The following is a 15,148-nucleotide window of genomic DNA, read 5'->3' as shown; positions in this document are numbered from 1 at the left end:
TTAATTACACAATAATATCGTCTAGCGGCAACAATAGATGGATATTCCTAGCCTCCTTGTGAACTCCTGGGTACGAGTCCGTCAGACGCAAATTCTGCGTCTCGTTAAATGTGTTTAACCCTCTTGTGACCACATTTTTTAAAATTCTAAAAAAAATTACACAACAGCACATACATTACAATTATTTTATTTTTAAATTGAGAGAAATAAATATAGGTTTTAATGAAAAGTTTAAGCAAAAATACATGCTATGTAATGAATGAAAACTACAATTAAGTTCAAATGTGTAATCAATTAATGCTATTATATCTATGAAGCTTCACCTCATATGCTTTTGGAGTGACTCAAGTATATCAAGTAATGATAACATCTTATTTCTCTTTTATGCTTGTTTTTTCAACTTGAAATGTTTGGTTAGGACTTGGCATGATTGAATTGTAGTATGTATGGGGATGGGGGCCATGCGAATGAAGCGATAAGGAAGGAAAGAAGCTAACACGATGCCAATCGAGGACAATCACAAAGGATAGGCCATCCATCTCTCTCCCCAAGATAAGATGGACCCACTCAATATTATCTTTAAAAAAAAATAAACAATCTTTAGCAAAACTAAAACATTTCAAATTAAACATAGTGTCTAGATTCTTGTATAAGGGATTAAAAATTCTAAATTGATTCTTATGATAAAGACTTTGAATTGAAATTGGGTTATTTACTATTATTTTAGAAAAAATAAACAAAAAAAATCGTCTTGCAAGCTCAGCCACTCGAAAGACACGAATCTCAAGATAATTTCACAAATCTTCCTCCAAATGTGAACATATACAGAAATAAATATATCAACAGCTCACTCTAGCTTGAGTCTTCTTCTTCTTCTTCTTGATATTTTTCTCTTTCTCTCATTACCCACCAATCATCATCATCATCAATGGAGTCTCGGCTACTCACTGGTGCTTCTTCAATCATCGGCATTCCCCAGCTCAGGAAGCCTCCGGCTAGACTGACACCAACATGCTTCGCCATCGCTAAGCCGATCGGTCCAATCGCCGACGGCGGCAACCTCATTTGGGGAAGACAGCTCCGACCCTCAATCCTCCTCTTTGAGACTAACCCAATGGCTGTTGCTTATAATAATCATCCATGCACCTCCACCACCACCACCACAAAACGCCAGATTCTCCGACCAGTCCTCGCCGCAGCATCCTCACCTCCGGCCGATTCCTCCGGGTGAGGTCCGTTTTCTCTTTTTATATACCCGGTATCCAAACCCGTTTAAATCCCACACCCCCAACTGACTTTTGTTTTTTCCCCTAACTGGTTTCAGGGAAGCCAAGGTCGGATTCTTGAACAAGTACCCTTTCCTTGTTACCGGATTCTTCTTCTTCATGTGGTAAATAAATATAAAAAGTTTACATTTTTCAGAAACCCTTCTTTTAGATTAGATCAATTTTACCATTTTCTGTCAAAACTGTTTATCAGGTACTTCCTCAATGTCATCTTCAACATACTCAACAAGAAGATCTACAATTATTTCCCTTACCCTTAGTAAGTAATATCATGAGGGTTAATTTAATAAACATAATCATTATTATTAACATTGTTTGTTTTCTAGCTTTGTGTCCGTTATTCATTTGTTTGTTGGGGTAGTCTACTGTTTGATAAGCTGGTCTGTTGGTCTCCCTAAACGTGCTGTAAGTCAACCTTTGAACACCCCCCTTATGTAGCCCTAACAATGAATCCTCCCGATTTGTTGAATGTATTTATCTTCGGTTTTTGTAGCCTATTGACGCAAACCAGTTGAAGCTGCTGATTCCAGTGGCTGCATGCCATGCATTAGGGCATGTCACCAGCAATGTGTCGTTTGCCGCTGTTGCAGTCTCGTTTACCCACACGATTAAAGGTTTTGAGACATGAGCATTAAATTTTTTGCTTATTTTGGTTTGTAACTAACAATTATTTCTAATATAACACAGCCTTGGAGCCTTTCTTCAATGCTGCTGCTTCTCAATTCATTCTTGGACAGTCAATTCCAATAGGCTTATGGCTGTCGCTGGCTCCTGTCGTCATTGGTAAGAAATGATGTTAGCTCAAACTGTTAATTCTCTTTTGTTGTAGCTAATCGCAATCTTATAGATTGCTTAACCAGTGATTTGATTTGATGCAGGTGTGTCTTTGGCTTCACTCACTGAGCTTTCTTTCAACTGGCTGGGTTTTATCAGTGCTATGATTTCCAACATTTCCTTCACTTACAGGAGCATTTACTCTAAGAAAGCCATGGTTAGAACATCTTCGATTAGTCCTTTCGGTATAGTATAATCCTAAATGCAACATTGATCTGGGTTAAACACTGTTTGACAATCGGGTGCTTCTCATCCGTGTTCAACTCAGAATACGCATTTGTATCAGTATCCCATGAATCATTAGCTGGTTTATAAATACATAGGTTAAACTCCTCATCTGAAGGAAATGAGAACAAGGGTTCATTCCGGAGGACATTTCTAAATGAAAACCATTAATATGCTATGATCTCTCTTAACTTTCTGTTTTTTTTTCCTTATTCTGCAGACAGACATGGACAGTACAAACGTCTACGCCTACATTTCAATCATTGCACTCATTGTTTGTCTTCCACCTGCCATTATTGTAAGAGCTATATTCATTCCAATTATGGACATTCTTTCAAATCATTCACACACATAACTAACTTTTGGGGTAAAATAGGTTGAGGGGCCACAACTACTTAAGCATGGATTCAGCGATGCTATTGCCAAAGTTGGTTTGACAAAGTTCCTTACGGATCTGTTCTGGGTCGGAATGTTCTATCACTTGTACAATCAGGTCTCATTTATCGTTTCTAGTTTTCATAAGTTAAAGCTCACACCTTTTGAGCTAACTTTATTTTGATCTCCCTCTCGTCTCGCAGTTGGCAACCAACACACTGGAGAGGGTGGCACCACTCACTCACGCTGTTGGAAATGTGTTGAAGCGTGTCTTTGTTATCGGTTTCTCTATTCTGGCATTCGGTAAGTAGGATTAATATTAAGTTGGTTTCTCCTTTGGGGGGATTTGAGTCTACTTCTAATGTTTGTTCGACTGGTTAGGTAACAAAATCTCGACACAAACTGGTATCGGGACGAGCATTGCCATAGCTGGAGTGGCTCTCTATTCACTTATCAAAGCTAGGATGGAAGAAGAGAAGAGGGTGAGTTTTTGTAGTATTCTAACTACGTAAAATCCTAATGAATGACAATTATTCGTTTTTTATTCAGAAAGCAAAACCAGCATAAATGTTGATGGGGGATGGGATGGATGGAGCTAGGCATTTGTTGTAAATGCGAATTTGTCGAAATAAGTGGAGGATTTGTAAAATTTAATCCTGAAACTAAGATCTTATTCGAATTTGGTTCTATTTTGAGGGAATGGAGGTTTCTCTTTTCTTTGCTTTAATCTGTCATTTTAATACTCACTGCAACCAATAATATACTATGATTTCATTCAATCTCACATATTCATCAATTCAGTAGACATACCTAAAGAGGTGGGTCTGTTCTCATTCGAGGTCATCGGCCCACCCAAAAAACATAAGGCTATGTTTGGCTCAGACAGAATTTAAATTAGAACCCTTTGGTCTAATTCCAAATCTTTGTTTGTTCAATAATTCAAATTCATTGGTATAAATCCAATTCATTTCAATATAACCTAACCTGGTTGGGTAGTGGTTTCCATTTGTTTGCTTACTTCGGTGCATTGCTTGTCTGTTTCCTGCATAAATTGCTTAAAAATAATCATTTGATCAATCAAGTTTATAATTCATTAGTCCTCAAAACCATATATTCATGAAGGAAGAGTAATTTTCACTAAAAGATTCTAGAAATTTCAAGTAAAATTCAAAACAAGATAATAAAGATCCATAGTCAGTAAAAGTACTATTTATGACCTTTACCATGATTTTTATACCATTCCCAACACATCTAATTTAAGAAGGTAAAAACCGTTCATGACAAAATGCTTAATTTATACCACCCAGCAGCAGTTCCCAACTCCAGTTAGAGCCATCGATCATATTGATCACTCTTGGGCAACAACATTCACCAGTTCATATTCGATGGCAGACAGATTGTTGTCCAATTTAACCTCGAAATTAGCAGATTCATTAACAACCTCAACTAGTCCCCATTTGTCCACAACCAATCTCATGGATCCTTTAAACATGTCAATCTTTGCATTGCGGAAGTTTACTGTACTGCCAACTTTCAACAAATCAACTGCATAGTTCAAACATAACCCACTTCAGAAAACTACATTTTTACATATATTCTAATCAATTTGATGACTCTCATGTAACAAATATAGAATCCACCGAATTTGATGCCCTAAAATCCAAAATTTACAAAAAAAAAAGTACAACATACAAATAGAAATGTGAGAGAAAGAGAAAGACCTTGGTCGTTACGAGCGGTGAAAAGAATGGTGCCGGTTTCGTCACCGACGAGACACTCAGCAATGCGAGTCTGGCCAGAAGAACCGCGGATAGGGGTAGGAAGATTACGGTCTTTCTTCTGCAAGACGGTGCTAGAAGTCTGGACCTTGAGTGTGAGATTGTGACCATTCGTCCCAGGTTTCAACTGTTCTACCTTTACAAAGACCGGCTTTCTCATCGCAGGCTTCGGTGCCGTTCCCTCGCCGTTGTTTTGCTTCTGTGGCGTCTCCGATTCCATTGTGATTTTTTTGTGTGCGATAAACTGAAAACCCTAATCAACAATCCCATAAAAATACCTTTAATAGCTTTGGCGGCGCTCTTTAAATTTTGTTAATAAATGTCCCTACATTTCTCCCTTAAATGAATTTGGCTCTTTAACTTCTTCTAAATTATTTTGGTCCCCAATAATACCTTCTTCTATTTTTATTTTTATTTTTTAATAATTAGAGCTTGTTTGAATTTTTATTCTTTGAGGATTTTTAGATAAAATAAAATATTAATTTTTTTATAATTTAAATATGTAATTTATTTATTTTTCTTAAAAAATAGCCTAGTAGAACTCAAATTATGGATGATTGGTTTAACTAAATAGACACATATTAAGTTGTGTTTCTTTCTAAATCCACCTAAAAAAACTGATAAATTGGTGTTTGATGTTTGGTTTTTTGTTTGATTTATATTTAACTTATACTAAAAATAAGGGAAGTTATTTTTGCATTTTAATTTATTATCATATAAAAACTATAGTAATATAAAATAAATTTGACTTTTGAAGTTAACTCCAAGAAAGTAGGGCCTTGTTCAGACATTGTGTTATTAATTTTTTTTTAGTTAATAAAAACTATAATAATGTTTATTGGTTCGGTTTATGGGTTATTTCAGTTCTTCGGTTCATTTTTTTTTTTTGTTGACAAATTTGAAAACCGAACCAAATTCGAATAAATTCTAATAAAATCGAACCGGAATCGAATTTGATATTCGATTCGAATTTCGAATATATATATTTTTTTCTTTTATTGCCAAATCTTGAATTCAAATTATTCTAATTCAAAACAAATTTTGAAATAAAATGTGAAAAGACGGAGATAGATGTTTAACGGTGAGATAGATCTTGAATTCGAAATAGATGTTGAACGACTTTATTAAAGAAATAATTGAAGATATATGGATATAGATGAGATTCACTTGAATATAATGAGATTATAGAGGAATTGTTATATATTATATAATATATAATAAAATAAATAATAAAAAATAAATTCTTTTTGGTTTTCGAGTTGGTTTCAATTTTAAAATCATATTTGAATTTAAATTTGTTTGAAATTCGATTTAAAAACAAAATGAAATTCGAATTCGATGAATTCAAATTAGGTCGAATATTTAATTCGGACCAAATATTTATTTGAACACATGACACTCTACACAGTCATACACAGTCATGTTTTTCAATTTTCCTTTAAATAGTTTCCGGTTAAACTGATTTATTAATATACTAAAACATAATTGTTATTATTCTTTAAATAAAAGATTATTTATTATTATATATTAACAATTAAAATATTTTATTACTTAAACGAAAATCCCAATTTGACTAGGTGCTATTATTAACATATATTTTTCTACAATTTTGACCCAAAATAAACCGTATAATAGTTAATAAAAAAAATCTAATAGTTAAATAGAACAATTTATTTATGAAAACGAAAGATCAAACATGCTCTAAGTTATTTTTGAGATGCTAGACTGTATATGAACTTGGTCCAATGTACCTACCTATATGGATAAGGACATCCATGTCATGGGCGGTGCTGGACCGGCAATTATTTATTAATTTACCATCAATTATTTTATTTATTAAAATACAATAATTTTAAAATAGTAGTGTTTGTAGAATATTTAATCTAATTTATTTTTATTATATATTTTATAAATTATTGTATGATATGTTTTTTTTATTAATAATGTTTTAATTGTCTCCTTAAATTAAAAAAACAATAATAATGATAGTTTTTATAAGCTTAAGAATTTATTTAACTAGAAGCTCTTTTGTTTTTATCCTATATTCCTTTCTTCTTCTCATTCTTCTTCATCTTCCCCATAAATAAAGGAAGTGGAAATCAACAGATTGATCGATCGTTTTCCGTATTCCAATTGCAAGTCTCCTGTAGCTCTTAGGTCTGTCTAGCTAGGGTTCTTCCTGATTGCTATTATTAATATAGAGAACTGATCTGTACGTGTTACATATAGTTGAGGTAGATAGATAAGATGATGGTGGAACTCTTTGTTCTCGGTTGCTCCGGAGTCGTCGTCTTCCTCCACGGTGCCAATTTCTTCTTCCACGTTCTATCCTCTCACGTCGCCTTCAGATCTCTCAGGTCGGTAATTCTGTCTTTTCTATCTACAGAGTTAATTGAACGATGAAATTCCGGTTAAACTCAATGCACTTTCAGATGGAATTGAACCGTGAACTTAAGAGACTTAAGGCCTATTCTTAGGAGCTGCCTAATAGGGTATACAAATGATCAGTTTTTACAATAGAATCATTCTAGCTTCACCCTCTCAAGTTTCAATCTCATCCTCAAGTATAGCAGATATGATGATCTAGGTTAAATCTTGTGAGCAATAACATACAAAGGCTTTTAAGCAATTATTATCTGGATTAATTAAGTTTCTGACATCTAATAGTCATGAACCCTATTCATTTTAGCTTTATGTGAAAGTGTTTCTTGCAATTGTTGGTGATTTCTTTGTACTGAATGAATGATTTGAATTACTTTCTTGTTTGGAGATCAGTTTCTTGGGAGTTGCTGCTTGGTGAGGTCGATCAGGACAAGAAGAAAGCAAGTGCTGAATGAATCTCACCTCATGATCATCATCATATCATATATCTATAGCTATCAATATTTTAACATTTTTTTGATAAGGGAAAAAATGTTTAGTTTTTGTAAATAGTTTATCACTTTCTTTATTACTATTTTCTTCTTTTAATTTAATATTATATATATTGAAATGTTTAAATTTGTATTAAATAATTTTATAATATAATGAACAAATTTACCTTTAGCTTAATCGGACAATTAAAAAATAGTGGCGGTGACTTATCCGAATTGATTAGGGAGGATCATAAATAAAATAATGGTAAGTTTTGTCATTTCCTTATTAATTAAACAAAAAAAGTCGTGAATTAAATTAAATTTTAAAAAATAAATATAATGTCACATTTTTAATATATATATATATTTTGGGCTGAGTTATAAATCGGCCCTTCCCCTGCCCACCGGAATCAGAAAAGCCGGAATCAGAAAAGGGATAGTAATACTCGCCCAAACATGTAAAATCCTAGCTTTTATATATATATATATATATATATATATATATATATATATATATATATATATATATATATATATATATATATATATATATATATATATATATATATATATATATATATATATAATTTGAAAGTGTTGATTGAGGAGAATTTTAGATTTAGTTAATTTGTATATGGATGCAAAAATAAATGAATATTTCATCGCCGTTTATACACTTGAAATTATTAAATTAAAAAAATTAAATCAAAATATGATACACAACTTTCGAATTTAAAACAATATAACTTTAAGATTTTAACCAACTATGCTATATAATATTTTTAATTGTATATATATATATATTTATACAAATTTATAAATTATTTTATATTTTTATCACATATCACTAGTGAAAATGTGATCTTTACCGACAGATTATACCGAGAGATTTATAATTTTTTTGGTAAAACTCCTGACAAAAAGAAATCTTTAGTTATTAGAATTATTTAATGAGAGATGCATAAATCTTTCGTTAATATGATTTTTTATAAATCTTTCGGCATTCCCTCCATTCCCAAACACGAAAATAATTTTAAGTGTTGTAATGGAGAAGTACCGAGAGATGTATATACATCTTTTGGTATTCCCCTCAAGTACCGAAAGTTATTCGAACATTTTTCGGTATTGATTCTTTCTAAAAAAAACAGAAAATAATTCTAAATATTGGGATGGGGAAATAGCGAAAGATATATATACATCTTTTGCTATTGGTTCTTCCTAAAAAAACAGAAATGGAGAAGTAGAAAAAGATTAATATACATCTTTCGGTATTGACTCTTCCAAAAAAAACATAATATAATTCTAAGTGTTGGGATGGGGAAATAGAGAAAGATGTATATATCTTTTGGTATATTTCATAAATACCGAAAGATCTAGCAAAATCTTTTGGTATTATCATTCTCTTCTAAGTGTTTTTTCACTTTATTAGTTTGTCTAAACTACTAAGCACATCAAGTGTGTTATTTTCTAAGTATATGTGTCGTGTTTAATTTTATAAGTATATATAATTTTAAAAAGTGTGTATATAATATGTATGTTTGTGTTTGATGATAATTGGGATGTGTGTAGTGTTTTGATTATAAGATGTGTGCGGATTGTGTATAATTTTAAAACTAGATGAATGTGTGTTCATGTTTTAAAGATATGAAATCTGTTAAATTAATGATGTTCAAGTTAAGAAAGTGAAGAAGAATGACAACACTAAAAGATATTTAGAAATCTTTCGGTATTCCCATTAAATACCGAAAGATTTCTAAACAAATTTCCGTATTGATCTTCTTTAGTTTGTTTATCTAATTGTTTTTCACATTCTAATTAGTTTGTCTAAACTCTTAATTAAGCTAATCAAGTGTGTGTTATTTTTTAAGTATATGAATTGTGATTAATTTTATAAGTGTATACGATTGTTTTTGATTATATAAAGAAGTGTATATGTATGTTTGAGTTTGATGATAATAAAGATGTGTGTAGAGTTATATTATAATGATGTGATGAAATTTGTTAAATTAATGTTGTTCAAGGTTATTCGAAAGTAACACCAATTAGAATAACAAATTAAGAAATTCAATACCGAAAGATATTTAGAAATCTTTTAGTATTGAGTGGGAATACCGAAAGATATACCCATATCTCTTAGTATTGAACTCTTCCAGACCACTTAGCCTGAGGTCAAACATCAAGAGATATGAGTATATCTTTCGGGCTCGATTTGCTTTTTCAATATCCTGCTCCATCATGTTCCACAATATCAAAACGACACCATTTTGATAGTGTGGTTATCAGCTCTTAACAAACCAAAATAATAACACTATTTGATCTTTTTCTTTTTTTTACTTTTTATTTCATCACTCTCATCTTCTCCAAACTTTCTTTCTTCGATAAGAATCCTTAAAATAGATCTGAATCCACTACCGATCTAGATTATGAGCGTAGAACATTCAATTTGTTATTAATGTTGGCGTGCTCAACCAATAATGATGGATGTTATGCAAACCTAGTAACCAAGAAAAAATTATTGTTCTTGCTGGAGATAGTCATTGAAGTTTAAAATCAAGAAAAAGAAAGGAAGATTTTTGAAATTTTTATGTACTTAAAATTTATATTTTTAAATTATTAGACCATAGATAAGCATGATGTTGAAGTTTTGTATATTTTAATGTGAAAATTACAAATGGTACAAATCACAATCATTTATACACAACAAATCAAAACAAATAAAAGTATAGATTAAGATCCAAGGTGAGGAGTTCCAAGTCACATGAAAGTTAGATATATTTTCAAAGGTTTTACTATTCCAGATTCTTTTCTGAGATTTAAGAAGCTCTTAACTTAATTAGATCTAGTCGTCGAGTGTACAAGAACATATAAATACAACACTTGTGGGTATAGTACCAAATAAATCAATGTTGTCTAAGTTGGTAATATAGTAGAACATCAAATATCCAATGAACAATAAAGATAATCATCTTACCTGAAGAGGAATTCAACAATAATCACAAAAGAGAAGCATGCCACAAGAAGCTCTAAATAATTCACCAATAATCACCTGGCCCTAACCACCTGAACCTGAACTGAGTAAGATTTGAAATATAACAAAATTAGCCTATATAAGTAGAGAAAGAAGATTAATTTTACTCTAATAAATTTAGCAGCCACCAAGAAATGCATTGACTCCAAGATTAATATAACATAAAACAAAGGATGCAAAAAAATGTTATAGTTAAAAGTTAATGGATAAGTTAACCGGGCTAACCATGTCATAAGAACATCAATATATATCCTAAACATCCTAAAATAACCTGATAAACAACATCATTTAGCTACAACTTGTAAGCATGACAATCCCTACTATTCTATCAGAAGTGATTTTATGAAACTGTTGATTTGAGCCCGTAGTTATACAAATCCAAACACGTTAATGAGACAAAAAAATATCAATGGATCTATGGATTATGTGAAACTGGTGATCTAATCGAAGCCTCGGTTTTAAACCAGATATAAACGTTGTGAAGAAGATTTTATAAACTCATTTCAAGAAAAATAAATCCGTTGAAGTTTTACCTTAAACCGTTATTTTTTTTTATTTTTTTAAGATTTTAAATTAGATTAATAAAGTTATTTTTTTTAAATTTAGCTATTTTTTAACTAATTTCTAAAACCGACCAAACCGAATAAACCGACTGTCAAACTAATCAAACTGAACCGACTAGTATACCGAAACCGACGGTTTGTGATTTAGGCAAACCGACGCCAACGATTTGGTTGTACATTTCGATCTATAAACCGACCGAACCGAACCGCTTACAGGCCTAGGTAATAGTGTTCACCAAGGCGATAAATGCTCTCGCAGCGTCTCGGTGATACGACTGCCGGTGAAAGGAAAAAGAGTATCTGTGAGAGCATTTACTACTCTCAGAGATAAATATTTTTTTACCAAGAGAAGAGATAATGCTCTCGGTGATAATATTAAATAAATTCCAACAATTATTTTGAGCCCTCCTTCTCCATCCCTCTCTCACCATCAACAAATATTTTTAAGTTCAGATAAACAAAATGTAGAAGAAGAATAGATTTCTCCTTGAAGAAACAATTACATACCAAAAAGAGTAAGAAATCACCATGCAAAATATCATTACATATTTATAAATATCTTCTAAAGGAGTTGAAGTTCTTACAGATTCTTAGGTATACCCAAGCTGAATCAAACATCGCGAGTTATTTTCTCTCGGCAATAATTCTCGGTAATTGTGCATATTTTATTAGTGGATATTTTCGTTTATAAATGATATTGTATATGTTTGGTTTGGCTTATAACAAGGTTTGGTTGCGTAAAAAACGGACAACCTATTTGAGCCATTTTCAGGGACAATACCGAGAGATAATAGATCATTTCTCGGTTTTTCAAATGAGAGAACGAAAGATTTTCGAATAACTTTCGTTTTTTCCATTTTGTGAAAAAATGAGAGATGGTCGAAAATCTTTCGTTATTATTCCAAGAAAAAACCCGAGAGATAATAGATCATCTCTCGGTATTTTCTTTTAGGATAATACCGAAATATTTTCAAATAACTTTCATTTTTTGTCTCTAGTGTCTAAACCGAGAGATTTATGAAATCTCTTTGGAAACACTCAAATAGATTTACCGAAAGACGCTATACTGATTAATGCCGAGAGTTTCCTAATCTTTCGATATTTATGTTATACCGACAGATATAGGGTTATTAACGAGATATTCACTAGTATAAAATGTGTAATTACCGAGGATGCTCACCGAGAGCGATCAAATGGTCTCGGAAATATATTTTTAATCGAGAGCATCAGTTTTCCTTCGCTGATATGTGTGAAGACAACCGAGGGCATTAATTATCCCTCATTTATAACTTTTATTTCCGAGGACCTGTGATGTCAGCTTTCAGTGAAAAATTATTTTCGATGGCTCGCGATTACGCCCTCGGTGAAATCCTTTTAATTATCCCGCTTCCTTTTCTTTCTTTCTTCTTCTGCCTCTCCTGCTCCCTTTCTTTCTCCGCTACAGATCCACCCACATTCTCTCCCAAAACAATTTTCCGCCCCAATCTATTCTCCCTCCACCATTCTGTCCTCCTCTGGACACATATCCCCTTTGTCGATTTTCCGTCCTCCTCTAGCTACAAATCCTTTTTGTCGATTTTCTGCCCTCCTCCGGTCAAGATTCCAGGCCGATTCCAGGTAATAATTTTACATTTTCTCCTTTTGATTCTTGGTTGAAGAATTTGTCCGTCTTTTCCTTTCTTCATTAATTTTTTGTTTAACCTAAATTGAAATTCTTCAGCTATATGATGAAATTTATCTCTAGCTATATGATGAAATATAGTTATATGAAATTTATTGAGATTTCTTTCGTTTGGTTCAATGTTGATGGATTGAAACAGATTATTTCTCAAGTTTACATTATGTAGTGCTTGAAATTAGGAAATAATGTTCTTCAATTGTTTACAACAAATCAACATAAGATTATTGAAATCGTTTATTATTATTCTCCTAAGATTAGGGGTTTATTCTTGAAGCAATTCATTAAGAGCATAATAATTGAAGGATAAAAATATAATTTGTTCCATCCAAAAAGATGTCTTTATTATAATTATTGAAATGAGTACAAATATGATGTTTTCTTTTCTTGCTTCACTTCAGTAAGAAAGAATAACGTGTCTTATTTTCAAACCAATAGTGAAGAAAAATCATTCTTATGGCAATATACACTTGGCATTAAAGTTACAAATCCAGGATCAAATTATTCATCTCTTGTTCATTGATCTTGAATATCATTAGATATTAAACTGTGTTGGGTATTAACTTTGCTAGAGACAAACACTTGGGTCTATCTTTGCTGTTGAATTTTGTTGTCGCATTCTTTGATCCAATTCCATTTGCTAATCATTTTTTGCTCTTCTTCTTGCCAATTCTAGGTTATATTCATTCTATTTCGCCAACTAATCAATTTTTACTATAAACATTGATGTTTGTGTGCCTTCATTAGATATGTTTGTCTGCCTACTGGATTTACATTGATTTAGGGATTTACATTAGATATGTTTGCATGTCTTCATTAGATATTAATAAATCTGATATGATGATATTTATTTGAGTGATACTTGGACTACATAAGATGTAGGTTTTTCTAATAACACGATATTAACTTATTGATGCTTTAAATGATGTTTATTTCATTCTCCATAAATACTTTATTTGTTAAATTGTGTTACTAATTTAGGTTTTGTGTTTGATATTTTAATGAATCCTCTTGTAAGTCAAGATGTTACTTTCGTAATAATTCTTAATATCTAAACATTTCAAATAATTGAGATTAATTAATTTCTAATACTCTTTTCAATATAACCATAGTTTGGTGTTAAGAAATTTGATCATAGAGAATCTTTGGAAGTCGGTAACGGTAAGTGTTAATATCTTATTGTATTAACTTTCATTCTCTAATACAAAATAATAATTAATCTCGTGATTTTTGCAAAATCGTTTTGAGGCTGTGCCAGAACTTATTGAGTATTATCGGAAATAGATAATGGAACATGTTAAGGTGGTTTGGAATAGGTACGATGTGATATCAACCAGAATCATATTAAAGCTCATGATAGGGATATAACAACTATCATAGCACACAAACCAAATGAATATACGAAAGATGATTGTAATTATATTTTAGATCGTCACTTTCTTCGAGACGATTTCCGGGTGAATCTTTATTTTCTAAACTTTATACATTCTTGTTTATAATGTAACTAAGTATTAATTGATGTTTTCAATAATAAGTAAGAAGTGAGCGGAATTCACAAAATATGAAGAATCTTCGAATGACACATCATGCGGGGAGTGTGTCATTCTCTTAGGTGGTTGCAAATACGATAAGTATATTTATAGCCATTATAATATGTTAACTATATTTTGATAATCAACAATACTAACATTTAATCTTCATAGAAGAGGACTACGGGTATAGTGCCATCACACACTGAGCTTTTCTACAAGACACAGTAAAAAAGAAACAGGTGGCGACTCTACTCGTGTGGTGGATCTCCATATACAAGAGCATAATAATTGAAGGATAAAAATATAATTTGTTCCATCCAAAAAGATGTTTTTATTATAATTATTGAAATGAGTACAAATATGATGTTTTCTTTTCTTGCTTCACTTCAGTAAGAAAGAATAACGTGTCTTATTTTCAAACCAATAGTGAAGAAAAATCATTCTTATGGCAATATACACTTGGAATTAAAGTTACAAATCCAGGATCAAATTATTCATCTCTTGTTCATTGATCTTGAATATCATTAGATATTAAACTGTGTTGGGTATTAACTTTGCTAGAGACAAACACTTGGGTCTATCTTTGCTGCTGAATTTTGTTGTCGCATTCTTTGATCCAATTCCATTTGCTAATCATTTTTTGCTCTTCTTCTTGCCAATTCTAGGTTATATTCATTCTATTTCGCCAACTAATCAATTTTTACTATAAACATTGATGTTTGTGTGCCTTCATTAGATATGTTTGTCTGCCTACTGGATTTACATTGATTTATGGATTTACATTAGATATGTTTGCATGTCTTCATTAGATATTAATAAATCTGATATGATGATATTTATTTGAGTGATACTTGGACTACATAAGATGTAGGTTTTTCTAATAACACGATATTAACTTATTGATGCGTTAAATGATGTTTATTTCATTCTCCATAAATACTTTATTTGTTAAATTGTGTTACTAATTTAGGTTTTGTGTTTGATATTTTAATGA

The 15,148-nt window shown here is 31.5% G+C and overlaps 2 protein-coding genes across 3 annotated transcripts; one reads left to right on the top strand and one right to left on the bottom strand.

Annotated features, from left to right (window-relative positions):
- The first annotated feature begins 834 nt into the window (after nucleotides 1–834).
- Nucleotides 835–3,499, top strand: LOC124929468 (triose phosphate/phosphate translocator, chloroplastic-like). 2 transcript variants are annotated; one of them, XM_047469835.1, is made up of 12 exons: nucleotides 835–1,227; nucleotides 1,325–1,390; nucleotides 1,480–1,545; nucleotides 1,613–1,691; nucleotides 1,780–1,900; nucleotides 1,974–2,069; nucleotides 2,165–2,277; nucleotides 2,566–2,643; nucleotides 2,722–2,838; nucleotides 2,924–3,023; nucleotides 3,102–3,202; nucleotides 3,270–3,499. In XM_047469835.1, the coding sequence occupies exons 1-12, from the start codon at nucleotides 929–931 to the stop codon at nucleotides 3,285–3,287; spliced, it is 1,254 nt and encodes a 417-aa protein (XP_047325791.1). In that variant the 5' UTR covers nucleotides 835–928; the 3' UTR covers nucleotides 3,288–3,499. The 2 variants fall into 2 exon arrangements, with proteins under 2 accessions (XP_047325791.1, XP_047325792.1); XM_047469836.1 differs by having other exon boundaries at nucleotides 999–1,232.
- A 366-nt stretch (nucleotides 3,500–3,865) lies between these two features.
- Nucleotides 3,866–4,761, bottom strand: LOC124929469 (uncharacterized protein At4g28440-like). Its single transcript, XM_047469837.1, has 2 exons — nucleotides 4,442–4,761; nucleotides 3,866–4,265 (listed from the first exon to the last, which is right to left on the bottom strand). Exons 1-2 carry the CDS (start codon nucleotides 4,716–4,718, stop codon nucleotides 4,069–4,071), a joined length of 474 nt encoding a protein of 157 aa, XP_047325793.1. The 5' UTR covers nucleotides 4,719–4,761; the 3' UTR covers nucleotides 3,866–4,068.
- Nucleotides 4,762–15,148: the final 10,387 nt, after the last annotated feature.

This window comes from Impatiens glandulifera, chromosome 3, assembly GCF_907164915.1.
Source record: "Impatiens glandulifera chromosome 3, dImpGla2.1, whole genome shotgun sequence".
Taxonomy (NCBI): Eukaryota; Viridiplantae; Streptophyta; class Magnoliopsida; order Ericales; family Balsaminaceae; genus Impatiens; species Impatiens glandulifera.
The sequence above is the reverse complement of the archived record's forward strand: the minus strand, read 5'-3'. Positions and strand labels throughout refer to the sequence as shown.